At 40.7% G+C, this 17,013-nt stretch overlaps 1 protein-coding gene and 2 pseudogenes across 1 annotated transcript; 2 read left to right on the top strand and 1 right to left on the bottom strand.

Moving 5' to 3' along the window:
- Positions 1-642: 642 nt before the first annotated feature.
- On the top strand, positions 643-1,782 carry LOC138020373 (uncharacterized). The gene has a single exon (XM_068867373.1). It carries the CDS (start codon positions 643-645, stop codon positions 1,780-1,782), a length of 1,140 nt encoding a protein of 379 aa, XP_068723474.1.
- Positions 1,783-5,536: 3,754 nt separating this feature from the next.
- LOC138018681 (myb/SANT-like DNA-binding domain-containing protein 1) lies at positions 5,537-6,821 on the top strand (annotated as a pseudogene).
- An 862-nt stretch (positions 6,822-7,683) lies between these two features.
- On the bottom strand, positions 7,684-8,671 carry LOC138018680 (uncharacterized; annotated as a pseudogene).
- Positions 8,672-17,013: the final 8,342 nt, after the last annotated feature.

The raw sequence follows: 17,013 nt of genomic DNA, 5'->3' as shown, positions 1-17,013 counted from the left end.
TCCGGGAATTTAACTCTATTATTATGCAAACGCTTCCTTTTGTTTTCGTTGAAAAACATGGCTGTTGATCACGTGAATGAAAACCAGCAATAGCTTTGCCTGGCCTTAATGCTCTTGGACGTTCGGTGACCCCTATTTTTCTTTCCAGAAACGGATTTTATTTACAATTATCTCCACGTTGTCCAAAAATGAACAAAAAATCAATGTGGGAAGTTAAAAAAATTTCAAGATTTCTGCTCATGGGACATCAAATCCTGCCATCTTGCGGCTGCAAGGCGCGTGAAACTGTCGTCACTCAATGCGAACTTGATCTTTAAGGAACCTCACCAGTTGACTAAATTCACTTAATAAGTCCACTTAAACAATATTTGACAGAGAAGATTTCACTTCAAAGATTTAATTGCAATATATTTGGGTTTACAGACACTGGCCTTATTCGCTAACGAAGCCCGATTTTGTCACATTTTGGGTGTTTTTCCGGGCATGTTCTCTCCAAAACGAAGTCGGTGACCCCCCATTTTTTTTACATTTCTGACATAACTAACTCATTATCTTACAATGGTAAAAGTTTCAGAAAAAAATCAATGTTGAAAAATTTGCGCGCGAACGTCCTTAAGCCCTAGCTTCCCTACTTTACCAAAAATGAGGGGATTTAAAATTGCTTCTCTTAATATCTGTAGCCTAACTTGCCATCATGACGAATTGTGTGTTTTCATGGAAGATAAAACAATTGACATACTTGGATTGAACGAAACGAAATTGGATAAAACAATTCCTGATAGCCAGGTAGACATTGAGGGATACGATATACTCCGCTGCGATAGGAATAGAAATGGTGGTGGTGTAGTTTTGTACATTAGACAATCCTTGAATAACGTAAACAGACAAGACTTCTCCTCTCACAAAGATTTAGAAATTTTGACGGTTGAAATTAAAAAGCCCAAGTCCAGGCCATTCCTGCTGACAACTTGGTATAGACCTCCAGACTCGAAGGTTGAAATCTTTGACAAATTTGAATCCTACCTGCTAAAACTTGATCAAGAAGATAAGGAGAGTATGATTGTAGGTGATACTAACTGTAATCTATTACCGCAAACGCCTGACCGCAATGCTGAACACTTAAAGTTTATTACTGAAACGTACCGATACATTCAATTGATAGATCAGCCAACGAGAATCACTACTACTACCAGAACACTAATCGATCACATATTCACTAACAAACCAGATATCATAACAAATCATGGGGTCTTACACGTTGGTATTTCTGACCACAGTCTTATCTATGCTATTCATAAACATAATACGCCCAAAACTGATCCAAAGGTAATTGAATCTCGACAATTTAAAAATTTTGATAGTGATGCCTTCATTGATGACATAAAAGAGACACCTTTCCATCTTGCTTCTCTTTTGGATGACCCAAACGAAATGTGGTTAGTTTGGAAATCTCTGTTTCTGGAAATTGCGAATAAACATGCCCCGATAAGGAAAAGAAAAGTGAAAAGTAAATCTTCACCGTGGATATCATCCGAACTGAGGCAGAAGATGAGAAAGCGTGATTTTCTAAAAAAGCAAGCAGTCAAGCTGAGTTCTCATCAAATGTGGAATGATTATAAAAAGGCACGAAATGACGTAAACACTAGTATTAGGGAAGCCAGGACTAACTTCTTTAATGAGAGCATTAAGAAGCATAGTGGTAATCTTAAAGAAACTTGGAAAGTAATAAATAGATCCCTGGGACGCAATTGTAAAGTAACAGTTATAAATGAACTTGTTTAAGAGGGCAAAGATTTTACAGAAAAGTAAGATATAGCTGAGCAAATGAATAACCACTTTTGTTCCCTAGGTAGTAAACTGGCATCTGGTATTCCAGACACTGCTTTTCAACCAGAGGACTATTTAAATAGAGCTGACTCAAATTTTTATTTTCGACCTTTAAGTGAAGGGTACATTCACAACCTGATTACTAAACTCAAACCCTCGGTAAGTTGCGGATTGGACAATATTTCTAGCAGACTTCTAAAGCTTTGTAGTCCATACATCTCAAATTCTATATGTGATATTATAAATCAAGTGTTGGAGACTGGAATATTTCCTGATGATTGGAAAAAGGCAAAAGTACATCCTATTTTTAAGTCCGATGAAAGAAATATTCCAAGCAACTATACACCGATTTCTATTCTACCTGCCATATCAAAAATTATAGAGAGGGTCATGCATACTCAGCTGTTAGAGTATTTCCAAGCAGGAAATCTTTTGACAGACTCTCAATCTGGATTTAGACCAAATCATTCAATCTGTACAGCTTTGATAACTGCAGTAAACCTTTGGCTTACCAATATGGATGCTGGTAAACTTAATGGTAGTGTCTTTATAGATTTAAAGAAAGCCTTTGACACTGCAGACCATAACATCTTAATACGTAAACTTTCTTGTTACGGTGTCACTGGCAATGCTCTTCAATTGCTTAAATCATACTTGATTGATAGAACACGAAGATCTTACGTAAATGGACTCTTATCCACAGAACAATATGTATCATGTGGCATTCCCCAGGGTTCTATACTTGGGCCATTTTTGTTTATACTTTATGTAAACGATTTCCTAAAATGTCTACAACATACAACACCTGGTATGTTTGCCGATGATACGTATATAACTATGGCTCATGAAGATATATCCACAATTGAATGTTCCTTAAATAGTGATTTAGCTGCAGTACATGCATGATTGGCTTCAGACAAACAAATTAAGTTGCAATACCTCCAAAACTAGTTATATGACTATTGGTTCTCGGCAAAATTTGACAAAAGCTAAATTCATGAATTTAAAGATGGATGATTGGCCAATTGAACATAAGCCTTGTACTAAGTTATTGGGAGTTCATATTGATGAAATGCTAACATGGGATGATCAGATCAAACATACTTCATCTAAGTCTCGAATGGCTTGCGAATGTTGTATTTAGCTAGAAAATTAACTGACAATCAAGAGACTCTTAAGACAATTTACTATTCACTTGTGCAACCTTATTTTGATTATTGTGATGTTGTATGGAGTGACTGCTCCAAAACACGTGCTGACAAATTACAAAAGTTACAAAATAGAGCAGCACGGATTATTACTAGGGCTGATTACTCTATTCGATCAAGAGCAGTGCTAAATTCTCTAGAGTGGTCAAACTTAGAAGAAAGAGAGAAAAGGCACTTGTTAATTACGATGTTTAAAGTATTCAATAACAATTGTCCAACGTATGTCCAGGAGTATTTTCATAGAACCTCAGATGTTCACAATTATAATTTGAGGTGTTCGAACTATGACTTCCAATTACCGCTACCTAAAACGAATTTTCTAAAACGTTCTTTCTCCTATCGAGGTGCAAATGCTTGGAACCAACTGTCAAATCAAATACGTGAGATAAGGGATCTTGCAAGCTTTAAATGTGCGATATCATAGGACACATTTTACCTCGCTAGGGCACATTTTTACATGGCTTGTTCGTATTATTATATAGTAAATTATGCTTGTTACTAACTATTACTATTGTTTAAATTTCTTTGCCATTATATGATATTTACCGCTAAGTTATACCTAGTTCATTAGTCGTTTTAACATTTATATCTTGAAATTCTTGTAATTTTTTAGCATTTATACTTTGTAATTCTTACACGGCATGTCTGAAAACCAGCTTGCTGAGCCATTTACCGTGTTTAAATAAAGTTGATTGATTCTTTGATTGATTCTTGAGTGTGTCTTCCCCATTTTAAGGCACCCATTTCTGATTAGATGACAATAGGGCTCAAAGAAAAAATGGTTTGATTGAGCAAGGAATTCGAAAATTGATTAAATGTTTCTTTCATAAGCGGCCTCGTCAATCTCAACGGCAAGAATAGAAACAAACAAAATCCTAATACCAACAAATCTCTCATTATCTACACTTTGTCACTAGCAAAGAATTGAAAAAAGTTTAATTTTGCGGAAAAGTTAGCCAGTCCCATAGCAACGAAAGGAAAAAAAAAATGTTCAACAACCCGTTCGCAACAGAGATGTTTATTTTTTCAGCAATCAGTTACAAGTCTCTGGTGTCGCATGGCACCGCTGATTAGCAGCTAGTTACGTAAACCTGATTGGCTAATGGTCCGCCCTCGCCGTCAGGTCTGCAGGCTGCCGATCTCCCGTACTTGTCAAAGGTGTCGTACGCTGTAGCACTGGCTGCGCACCATCCTCCATTTTGAACTGCAAACATCTTGTATCCTTTTCGCATTGCAGCCACGGCACACTTTGCAATGGGGTTCTTTCGAGCACCATACGAGCGATCCAGAATGGAGTCTTTTCCTTCCAGTGTTTCAATGGCTCGAGTGAGGGTGTCATTGAAGCAACCGAGGGGGTCAAAATCTGATGGAAAATTACTCATTAAGTAAAACATTTTTTACACAAATTTTGGGAGACAATGAGACATATCGTTAGTGAGCGGTTTAAGATCTAGGACAGCATCATCAGCTAAAAAGCCAAATACAAGTACACCCGTACCTGTTTCAGATTTTCAAATTCCTACATTGTTACTCAACTCTGACCAGGGTGGGAATTGAACCCACGACCTTCGGGCTAGATCACCGCTGCTCTACCGACTGAGCTACAAGGTCAGACGGGAGCCATTAGTAGGGCTAACGCTCACATGGTTTATATGGGGTAGAAATTTAGCACTTCACAAGATACTCTAATCAGTTAAGTCTGTTCAAATTTAAGTGCTACACGGCCAAAGTTTGCAAAAACGTAATCCTTCCTTGTAGATGTTCATTGCCGTGACCTTTAACATCTTCAGTTCCCACGGCCTGCTCCCGTCTGACCCTGTAGCTCATTCGGTAGAGCAGCGGTGATCTAACCTTAAGGTCGTGTGTTCAATTCCCACCCTGGTCAGAGTTTTTCTCTGTCCTAGTGTGGGCTCATTTCCATTAGTAGGGCTAACGCTCACATGGTTTATATGGGGTAGAAACTTAGCACTTCACATGACACTCTAATCAGTTAAGTCTGTTCAAATATAAGTGCTACCCGGCCAATGTTTGAAAAACGTAATCCTTCCTTGTACTTGAATATTATACTAGTTATTTGCACTAATTCATCAGGGCTTTTGTCGACTCTTCAACACTTGATATTATCGTTGGTGCATTAAATATAGATCATTCAGTTTCGTTGGTATTTTACCTTTGATGAGATAAACGTGATTGGCCCATTTTCCGCCTTCGCCGTCAGACCCACAGGCTGCAGATCCGCCGTACCTGTCAAAGGTCGTTTCCACTGCACGACTGGAAAAACACTCTCCTCCATTTTGAACTGCAAATATCTTGTGTCCTCTTCGCATTGCCGCCACGGCGCACTTTGCAATGGGGTTCTTTCGAGCACCATACAAGCCATCCAGGATGGAATCTTTTCCTTCCAATACTGGAATTGCTCGACTGGAGGTGTCTTTGAAGCAGCCTATGGTGTCAAAGTCTGATGGAAAGTTAATCATTACGTAAATAATTTTTTATAAAATGTTTGGGATACAATGGTTGTGTTTTCACTGGGACAATTTTAGCTCGATAAAGTCAGAAAAAAGTCCAGAAATACATTGAAAACATTTTGTGTAGTGTTTAGCGAGTTGACAATGCCAGCTGTTTTCACAAGGAAAAACAACTTTTACGACAGGAAATCCACGCAGTTATACTACCTCGCAAGATGGTTTAACTTGTCCCGACAAATACCCCAACCAATCGCATCGCGTGTAGTGACACACAAACAATCAGACAAACAATTTGGCAAATTTATTTTGCAAACGCTCGCCTCTTGGCTCTTTCGAAACAAAACCTTGTATGCTTGTAAACATGCCTGACGAATTCCAAAAAACCCTCCCAATTCTTTCACCGTTTTACAATTCCTCCGGACCCGTTGGATGCTCAGATCCCTCGTCCAGGGCCTTACCTGTTTCACAGCGTTGGCATGCAGAACCAATTCCCGCATTACTGGCAACCAGCAGTTCTTCCATACCAAGTTCCCATGCCACATGCGTCACCCTCGACAAGCTCAGTCCCGAGCAGCGCAATCGAAAGCACAACGAACGAAGAAAATCCACAGCCAGGAGCTACGAACAGGAACCGTGGCTCTAACTGGACAGACGCGGAGACAAGGTATTTACTTGAATTGTGGAGGGACAATTTCACAATCAGCAAGAAAAGAAACAGCACTGTGTGGGAGGCCATCACAAAGTTCTTCAAGACCAGAGAATACTAAGCTACCGCACTGGTACGCAGTGTAAGGCGCGCATAAAATACCTTCAGGAGGAGTACAAACGAATAAAGGACCACAATTCTCGAAGTGGCAACAACTGGGAATCGTTCGAATACTACGACGAGATCGAGGAAGTTTTGGGATTCAAGCCGAACATCACGCCGAAAGAAGTTTTCGAATGTGGATTGGTTGAAGATGCCAACGCAGCTTCAGTTAGTGACTCTGAAGCTTCACGTGAATCAAATATTCCAGCAGATCACGAAAGCGATGCAGACCTGGAACAGCAGTTCGAAAAAAAAAACTTAAAAGGAAACCCAAAGCGTTCTGAAAAAAGGAGCAAAGGAAAATCGCCTGCCGTAAAGAAAGCGAAGGCTGCCTCGGATGAGTCCAATAGTGACCTTGTGGAATTTTTACAAGAGAGTTAATGTAAAGACCACGAGCTTTTCGAGTGCCTCGCCGACAAGGAGGCAGAGAGAGAGAGAGATCTTAAAAGTCAAAAACTTATGTTTGATGCTATAAAAGAAATAGGGAACAATTTTAAAGGAGACAGTTAAAGAGTACTGCGGACTTTCAGTCACATGTTTTTGGACATCAAGTACAAAGATTTTTAATTTTTATTATTGTTACTGTTGAACTTGTTTGAAGTGAACATCAAGTACATACATTTTTTTATTATTGTTACTGTTAAATTTGTTTGAAGTGAAAATCAAGCAAGTACATAGATTTTCTTATTCGAAGTGAACATCAAGTACATAGATGTTTTATTGTTGTCACTATTGAACATGTTTGAAGTGAACTTTTTCTATCAAGTGTTGCTAACCCCATTTTCCAATTTCGTCCCAATTATAAAATAGTAAAAACCTCAAAATTTAATACTAGTTTACAATGAATTCAGAACTTAAGGAATGACACAGTTATTTGCTTACAACAGTAACCACAAATGCAAAAAAATGAAATGAAAATGAAATATTTTTTTCTAAGAAATCAAAGTTCCTTCGTCTTGCATCGATCACATTAATATCATTTTTCAATTTAATTCGAAATTTTCATGTATACCATTTTTTTATTATCACATACATGTTAATAATCAAAAAAGAAGTACCAGAATAACATCTTTTTTTGCTTAAAATATGAAAACTGAAATGAAAATGAAGTAATCTTTGCAGGAAAAGTGTCATAAAATAAAGGTTCAGTACAAATTGTATTTTATGATGTTCCTTAATCTAGCACCATCTACATTGATATCATGGCCTGGCAGAGGCACTCTGAGCAATCCATTCCCATCACTGACATCAATTTCAGTGGGATCATTAACCTCCAGGCAAATATTGAGTAGTATGCAATAGGCAATAATTCCACTGATTCATCCAGCTTATTCAATCAGCACCTCCACCTCCCCTTCAACAGTCAAAATGCCTACTCCACAACCACTCTTGCACTGCTCAATGATTTATTGAAATCTCGTTGGCTATCGGTCAGGGCTCTGGTCTGAGGAAACGGTTTCATGCACCAGGTCGTACGTTTATAAGCTAGGTCAGCAACAATGAGTGGTTTTACTTGGGTGCCGCCTATCCTACGCGTTGGGGAATGCAAGATGTCGCCGTTTTCTGTTGCAGGTAGTAGTGAGCTCATTCGTAGTACGCGAGCATCGTGAATACTTCCTGCATAGCCAGTACTCACATGCAAAAACTTCGCACCGGCAACTCCCTGCAAAACGATGGTGTAGAAGCTTTTCCGATTAACATACTCGTTTGGGTCTTCTTTGGACGCCCTGATTGGAATATGGGACCCATCAAGTGCGCCTACGACCTGAGGGAAACGGCTAATGTCCTGAAATTCCTGTATGGATTGCGAAGTTTCGGCCTCGATCTTGGGAAATTTGATAAAATCGTTCGCTCTTCGCAACAAGGCAGTGCAGAATTCGTCCTTTATGTTCATAGCAGTGCATAGACCGATTCCAAAGATTAGCCCGACGGTTCTATATGAATTTCAAGTAGCTAATCTCCAAAGAGCGCAACGGCAACCCGCTTCTCTACGGAGATAGCTTAGCGAAGAATTGTGTTGTGTCGTACCAGCTCAGGGCCAAAGAGTCCACGGATGTGTTCAAAGGTATCTCTGCTCACTCTGAAGTGCTCGCGCCACAGATGATCTTGGTAACGATTTACAACGAGCTGTTCGAACCAAAACTGCGGCCTTAGATAGACCCACGTGGTCTTGCGCTTACGGCGATGTATGTTGTTCTGGCGTTGAATTGCCAGGATTACAACATTCTGTCGCATGCTTCGCATCTGCCGAGAAATTAATCGTATCCTCTGAACAAAAATCCTTCTCTTTCGCAAAAATATAGCGAGAATCAGTACTAGTGAACTCATTAAAAGCGCTTCCTCCCCCGCCATTTTTGATAGTTGCGCGGATTTGTAATTTGAATATTCTAAGTTATTAGAGGCTTAAAATTTCCCAGTAAAAACAGATGTCATGTTTAACTAGCTAATGTCGGTCTGTAAACAAACACCTAGGAAGAATGTTCAGCTAGTTAATCAGCCTAGTGAAAACACAGCCAATGAGATCTGTTTAAGCTGTTTAAGATCTAGGACAGCAGCATCAGCTAAAAAGCCAAATACAAGTACCTGTGTAAGATATTCAAATTTCTTCATTGTTATTTAACCTACCTAGGTCCACTTATAAATGGTAACCGCACTATCCCAGGTGAACGTTCTCAAAATTGGACGAGTACCAAATAATTAGAAATTGCGCAAGAAGCTCAAGGGTTTTTTTCTACTGGGTTGCCATAGCATGGCAATCCAGTCAGAAAATGCGTTAAATTTCTCCGTTTCCTTTTTTTCAGTGTCGGGAAAGGTCTTTCCTGTCCCTCCCCTACTAAGTAGCGCCTCTGTGTGTAGATTCTTGTATGTGTATTTTTGGTAGGTTCAGGGGATAGTAGAAATGCGTAGATTTTATCCTGTGGACACAGTAGAATATTTAATTAACCTGAAATGGGGTCGAAAGTAATTGTTACACGAATGGCGTTTTAGTGGATCTTTATAAGAAAATATACCCTCATGGAGCTCAAGAATGGAACGTCAATTGGATAAACAAGACAGGCCGTGAAAAATGAATATCTGGGATCTTAAAGGAGTAATGGACTTCGTCGAGCCGTATTGAGTGAGTTGTATTTCCAATATTACTAACTATGGATTATGTACAACGTAATGGAAAATTCTCTGGTAACTTTTTCTGGTAAAGTGGATCTGTGATCTCTGTTGTCTGGCTGTTTATACTTATTTGTACTCAACTCCGCACAGTCTTCAGGTAAACAATTAACAATTGGAAATTTGACTAATTCTTGTGAGTCAAGAACTATTTGAAAGACGGCTTGTTGTCTATTTTTTGCTTCATTACTAAAGGAAAAGGTTCTTGGGAAAAGGGTTTGATCCTGAACCGAATCTTTCCCTGACAATTCGAAATTCAGAGTTTTATAGAAAAACAATGTTATTTTTGGGCTTGCCTTTTACCGCAAACTCCCGGCTTTTCTGTCATTTTTGGTGCAAACGTAAAGCCAAAAGAAATTTTGACCTGGCATCAGATTACACTGAGGAGAAAAGGAATGACGAGATAACATGTTCAGTCCTTCCTTAGTGTGTGAAATAAACGTTTCCTTAGTGCAACTGCAAGACATGCATGGCATGCAGAAAAACGTCCATCAGAGCATTGTGCAGTTAGTTTCTTTTGTAGACTATTTAAAGAAGAAATGAGTGAGTTTTACTCAAAAGCGTGATTTGTTATCCTTGAACTGAATTTATTACCAAAGCTTAAAAATGTAAAAGACCTCAAATCGGGACAGGACATTACAAAATAATTCAAATTGTGAACGTGTGAGCCAAAGGACCATTGCTGGCACGACGTCTGGGTGACCCCTCAAATGGTCTAATGACCCCCCACTCAAAATATTCCCTGGAACGCTGCAGTTAAACACCACCAAACTGAATGCCTTTTGTTTTTGTGCAACCCGTACCATAGGCAACCCAGTTTAGCTCATTTAGCGTCTAGTTTAATGATACACCCAACAAAAATTGCTAGATCGATTCTCAAGGAAGGACTTGCAAAAACTTCCGTTAAGCTATGAAAGACTGTTAATCCAGGTTTGAATACTGCTTCTGTACTATAATTTAAACTTTGCATGGCGTTGGTTTTAAAAATAGACAAACTGCTCGCAGTCACATTTGTGTTGTTTTTGCTCTTCTCACTCGCGTGCTCTTCGTTGCCATAGTAACTTCCTTGAAACTTGACACAATACAACTTGGAGATGACAATTTTACTGCTCTTGTCCAATCAGAATGGATTGATCTTCTTGAGTGTATCGTCAACTGAGTTTCTATTTGAAAAGGACCGCTTACAGACTATCAAGGATTTCTTAACTGGAGTGGTGGAATCAAATCTACCACAAAGATGGTAAAAACACCATGCCACATGCCCAGATTTCACAAAAACAACAAGTTCACGACAACAAGCCATGATATATAGATTTAGCCAACCTCCAAAAGCGGAGCTCCCTGGTTATTTATTCTTACTGCCTGTAGGGTTAGTTAAAATAAAAAAAAGGTTTCCAATTGTCCGCGTTTTGATGTTTCTGTTGCTGCTTTAATAATTACATCATTTTCTTTGCTTTCTTCTATAGAAAAATTTCATTGTCTAACTAGTGCATAGACCTAATCGGCTAACTCAATGTTGTACCCAATTGAAAGATTGTGAGGAAAGCTATTGAAATGAATGGCAATGCACCCTCCAAATTCAAAAGAAGTCGAAACCATGACGAGGCGGATGTTTTAAATGCAACAAAAGATGTGATCTCTGTTGTAATTATTTGTTGGAATCTGGTGAATTTTCAAGTTTTGCAACAGGCCGGTCGTATCAAATCAAACAAAACCTTGGATGCAATTCGACTGGAATTATTTACTTAGCCTCCTGCAACAAATGCAAAGTGCAGTATGTTGGTTCGACTTCCAATGCATTTAAAGTCAGATTCAGAAATCACAAATCTGACATGAAAAGAAACAAAAATCGTGCGAGCTTGCCATTCATTTCAATAAATTTCCTCACAACCTTTCGAACTTCAATTTCATTGTCATTGAGAAGATAATGAACACTGATGGGGATTTAGACAACACTTTATTAAAGCGGGAGGGTTATTGGGTGGCACAATTGCGCACACTGCAGCCTTTTGGCCTCAATAAGCGCTGTGAATTCCGTTCAAAAAAACGGATCAATTTCAATGTTCCATAAAAAGCTTTTTTGTTTCCATTATAGTCCCATCTAATTTGTAGTCGGTATTACTTAAATAGATTGAATCACTTGCATAACTCTAGATTTTATTATTACCTCATTACTTTTGCTTTAGTGATCAAGCTTTAGTTTTGGCTTGTATTGTACCATACAATTTACTACTTAATTGTATTCCATTACAATAGCCATTGTTAGTCTTTCAGAGACTATATCGTCTCCACTGCTGTAATAATTAGGCCATTTTATCCTTAGATTTTTAACTTGTACTCTATTTTAAAAAAAATTTAACTGACGAAGGCCGAAGGGCCGAAACGTTTTTATTAAATTTCCTGGACCTTCGAGAAGTTTTGTCTTCCTCTCCAGTTTATATGCAACTTTAAATACTAACTGAGGAGACAACGTGCAACCTTTTGGATCCTTCAGTTGGGAGTTTATCGTTTGGTCAACCATTACAGATATTCAAGCTTTATTAGCTTAACCTCCATCCCAGACATCAGCACTGCACTGATGAGGCCCAGAAGGCCGAAACAGTACTGTCTGCAGTTAGATATAGCTCTTTGGCATTACAAAGCTTTTGCTTTCATGTCCAAATTGAGCACTCTACTGGGATGAGTCATCGCCGCTAGCAATTGCGCATGCTCACTAGCTCGCTAGTTTGAGCACTCTGGCATGGCTTAGATGTACCACATGTGTGGGACATTTGGGGTGGCTTTATTAGCTTAACCTCCATCCCAGACATCAGCACTGCACTGATGAGGCCCAGAAGGCCGAAACAGTACTGTCTGCAGTTAGTTATATATATATATATATATATACGGAAGAAAAAAACACATAAACTACAAGTTCATCCCTACAAGCCTGTTTCGTGGTCGCCCACTCATCAGGGGATTTTCCCTGATGAGTGGGCGACCACGAAACAGGCTTGTAGGGATGAACTTGTAGTTTATGTGTTTTTTTCTTCCGTATATATTTCGCTCTACTTCTATGTATTGAGCACTGTTTTACGAAAATCAAGTTTCGTTCTCGCTTTCGCTTGTGGAACCGCTGCTTTGGCCTTTGGCCCAGCAGTGTTATGTCAAGTGCTGATGTTGATCCCCAGCATAGCTGGGCTGATGATGTTTCAGATGATATGTCTGTCGTGTCTTTGGATGGTCCTCCGTCCTATGCCCAGATGGCCCGACCTGGCCGCCGTCCAAGAGTGTTGAGTCAGTCTATGGAGGATGATTACATTATGAAAAATGAAGCCCGTCTCTCGGATTCCGAAAAGGATCGGATCCACCCGCTGAATATTCTTCCTGAGCGCCCTTGTACGGCTCACTTTGTCCTTCCTACTAAAGATGCCCCTTTGTCTCAAGTCTTCACTGATTTTAAGAATTGCGGCATTCGTGTAGCTGGTGTTAGGTGTTTGCAGCGCAGTCCTAATGGTTTTGTATCAGTAACGTTTTCTACGTCCGAGTACCGTGATTGTTTTCTTCGCCAGTCCTCGTTCATCTCTCTTCGTGCTCGTCGTAATTCTTCGTCATTCACTTTCGTGGTAATCTACGACGCACCTTATGAACTTCTGGATGAAGCCCTTTCTCACCGTCTTAGCCACTATGGCTCTGTTCTTGGAATTCGTTGGTGTGGCCTCCAGGGCTATGATTGCTTCCAAAGTGGTACACGTGTGGCTAGAATGGAGTTGTCCGAGTCAATTCCTTCGTTCATGCGTTTTGGTAGAAAGCTCTTTAGGATTAAACACGAAGGTCAGATCCCCACCTGCCGTAAGTGTCATTTGCCAGACCATGTTGCCAGAGCGTGTCCTAATGTCGTTTGTTTTAACTGTGACCAGCTTGGTCACACCTTCAGTGACTGTACAGAAGACATTAAATGCAGCATCTGTAAGGAGGATGGTCATTATGCCATTGATTGTCGCATGTCCTGGTGGCGTCGCCCTGCCTTGGCTGACATTGACGTTCCTGCAACTCCTGTATCCCATCCTTCGCATCCTTCTACTGATGTGCCTCCTGCCGTTTCTCCACCTCCTTCTGATGTTCATGAACGCCCTCCGCCTGTTCCCTCGCCTCAGCCTTTGTCCGATGATTCTTCATCACAACCGCCTTCTGATGTTCCGCCTTCTTCTGTCCCACTGTCTGTGCCTCCCTTGCAGTCATCATTGCCGTCGCCGTCGCCGTCGCGTCGTCTTCGCCTTCTTCTGGTGTGTCTGCTCCTCCGGATTCTCCGTCTCCTTTGCATTCTACGCCGTCTACTCAAGATTCCTCTCAGCAGTCTGCAGACCCTTCACAGCTCTCGCAGTCTCAATCGCTCTTCGAGTCTCCTGAGCCTCCCTCCGACCCTCTTCCGGTTCCTTCCCCTCAATCAAGCGTTATTACTGGCACGCCCACTGTATCTGATTTGCAACTTGCCGCTGAAGTTCCCTCACAATCTCCTCCTACTGTCTCAGATGAAGCCTTGGCTGATATGGAAATTTCTGAAGTTAGTTCTGTTGTTTCGCCTCCTCCGTCTCAGAATTCTGTTCGTGCTTTTGTTTCACGTGTGGCGCCCAAGCGTAAGCCTGCTAGGTTGGACCCTGCTGATGGTCCTTCTCCACGTAAGTCTACTACACCCTTGCCGGTTAGCTCTGGTAGGAAGACTAATAACCCTCACACTTCATGAACTTTCAAATTGTTTCCTTAAACTCTAGGGGATTCAGTAAACGTTTTCAGAAATATCTTATTGATAATCTTCATGCTTCGTACGATGTTTTTTGTTTTGAAGAAACGTTTATTACTGATCCTGAAGTATTTTGTGCTTTTTTCTAAAGCCTGGCGTGGGCCTTGTTTCTGGTCTCCCGCTGTTGGAAAACGAGCCGGCGTTTTAACTTGCTTTTCTGATTCCTTTTCGGGTATAATTAGGAATTGGAAAAGAGATGTATCTGGTAGGGTTATTAGTCTTGTTTTTGAGCTTGATGGTTTTAAGATTAATTTAATTAACATTTACGCGCCTACTAATCCGACTGAAAGGAAAGTGTTTTTTGATAATTTGAATGAGTTTTTTTTGCCTTCTGACGCCGTTATTATCGCTGGAGATTACAATTGCTATGATCACCATCTTGACAAGTTTGGTGGGAACTTTGTTCCTGCTAAATATCTTTCTGTTTTTCGTTCGACTGTTTCTTTGTCAGATTCCTGGCGTAAGTTTCATCCAAGGCTGCGACAGTGCACTTGGTTTAATTCTGCTTTTTCTATTGGTTCCCGGCTTGTTTTTTGTTTCTCAGAGATTGCGAAATTAAACCTTGCCCTTTTTCCGATCATGATTTTGTCTATCTTTCTATCCAGTCCTCTGGGAATAATTCCCCTGGTCCTGGTTGTTGGAAATTCAACAACCCGCTTTTAAATGATAGCGCGTTTTGTGAATATATTACAACTTGCATTGATGATCTTTCTGGTTGTCTGCAGCACTTTCCTTCAGTCAAGTCGTGGTGGGATTTCTTTAAGCATTCTATTCGTTCACAAATTACATATTTTTCTAAGAATAAGCGCAGGGAGCTCTCGCACGAGCGCGTTCTTTTGGTTAATCGCATCATTGATCTTAAGCTTAAATTAACTTCTGGTGATTTGTCGGTTAGCTCTGAAATTTCCGAGCTCAAAAGTGAACTGAAGGCCCCCACCTTGAAAGAGTTGGATGGCTCTAAGGTTCGCTCCAGAGTTCAGTGGCTTGAAGAGGGAGAAAGGCCTACTCGTTATTTTTTTAAAATTGAGCGTGAGCGCCTTGAGCGTAATATTCTCACTTCTATTCTAGATTCTAACGATGTCGAGGTTTTTACACGTAAAGAAATCGAGCGTGCACACGTGCAGTTTTATTCAAGTCTCTTTTCTAATGAACCTATTGATCTTCCTTCACAACAACGTTGTTTAGATTCCGTGGAAAAATTCCTTTCTCCTTCTCAAAGTATCTCGTGCGAGGGTTTCCTGTCTAGTGAGGAGTTATTGAACTCCGTCAGAAGTCTTAATACCGGAAAGTCACCCGGATCTGATGGGCTGTCGGTGGAATTTTATTTGCATTTTTGGGAGTCTTTGGGTCCCCTTTTGCTTTGTGTTGCTAATAGATGTTTTGCTGTCGGCGAATTATGTCCCTCAATGAAGGGCAGTGTCACCCGCTTGATTTTTAAGAAGAGTGGTGACGTCAAGCATTTAAAGAATTGGCGGCCCATCTCTCTTTTGAATGTAGATTACAAGATAATTTCTAAAGCGATTACTTTTCGCCTCTCTAAAGTCCTTGAGCACATTATTCACCCGGACCAGACCTGTTCTGTTCCAGGCCGAAGCATTTTTTCAAATGTTACCCTTTTCCGGGATGTCCTTGACTACATTCAACGGACTGATGAGTCTGCCATTTTGATAAGTCTTGACCAGGAGAAAGCATTTGATCGAGTCAATCGTTCTTTTCTTCTAAAGCCCCTTCAGGTTTATGGTTTCGGCCCCGATTTTTGTCGATGGATTTCCACCTTTTACAACGGCGCATTCATGCAAATTACTCTGAACGGTTGGCTCACCGATGTTATTTCCCTTGAGCGTGGGGTGCGTCAGGGGGACCCTCTGTCTCCCTTGCTTTATGTTCTTTGCGTGGAGGTCTTGGCCTCCCTTATCCGTAGCTCTCCTGGGATTGAGGGGTTTCTCCTACCAGGTGCAAGAGGACTGAGGCGCGTGTTCGCCTGTATGCTCATGACACCACGGCGATCCTCAGAAATCTTCGATCCTTGACCAACCTTTTTGATTGCGTCGCCGTTTATGAAAATGGTTCTGGCGCCAAGCTTAATCGTAGTAAAACTGAAGCAATGTGGTTAGGGGCTTGGAGAAGTCGTTCTGATGAGCCACTTGGCCTCACTTGGGTTAAGAAAGTGAGGATCCTTGGTGTCATCTTCGGCACTATCCCTACCGAACATTTGAATTGGCAGCCCAAGCTTGAGAAATTGGAGAAATCCCTCAATCTCTGGAAATCTAGGTCCTTGTCCTTGCCTGGCAAGGCTCTTATTATTAATATGCTTGGCTTAAGTAAGCTGGTTTACCTGGCCAGAGTTCTCACTCTGCCAGCCTGGGTCACTGCACGTGTTAATGCTTTGATTTGGCCCTTCTTCTGGGGTTCAAAGATGGAAACGGTCAGCCGTAATACCTTCTTTTTGAAACCGAAGGATGGGGGTATTAATGTCATTAGCCTTCCCTTTAAGGCCCAGGCCTTAAGACTGGCGGGGATGGCTTCTGTTCTCAATTCTCCCGAGGATTCTAGCTTTTTTATGCTTAAGTACTTTGTTGGTCGCCGTTTATCTTGTCTGCGTACCGAATGGTTTTCTTTGCGTGATAATTCTGCTCCTAGCGCTGTCTTCCCGACTCCTTTTTACGAGGCTTGTTTGGATACCTTGTCAAGGGTGGGTGACAGCGCTCTAGTTTCTAAGGTTCTCTATAAGAAACTCTTGTCCGTTGAGTCATCCCA

This window comes from Montipora capricornis, chromosome 10 (assembly GCF_036669925.1).
Source record: "Montipora capricornis isolate CH-2021 chromosome 10, ASM3666992v2, whole genome shotgun sequence".
NCBI classification, from domain to species: domain Eukaryota; kingdom Metazoa; phylum Cnidaria; class Anthozoa; order Scleractinia; family Acroporidae; genus Montipora; species Montipora capricornis.
The sequence above is the reverse complement of the archived record's forward strand: the minus strand, read 5'-3'. Positions and strand labels throughout refer to the sequence as shown.

Bases quoted from the DNA above. Each gene is read 5' to 3' on its own strand.
- LOC138020373 (XM_068867373.1), top strand. From the start codon at position 643: ATGAGGGGATTTAAAATTGCTTCTCTTAATATCTGTAGCCTAACTTGC.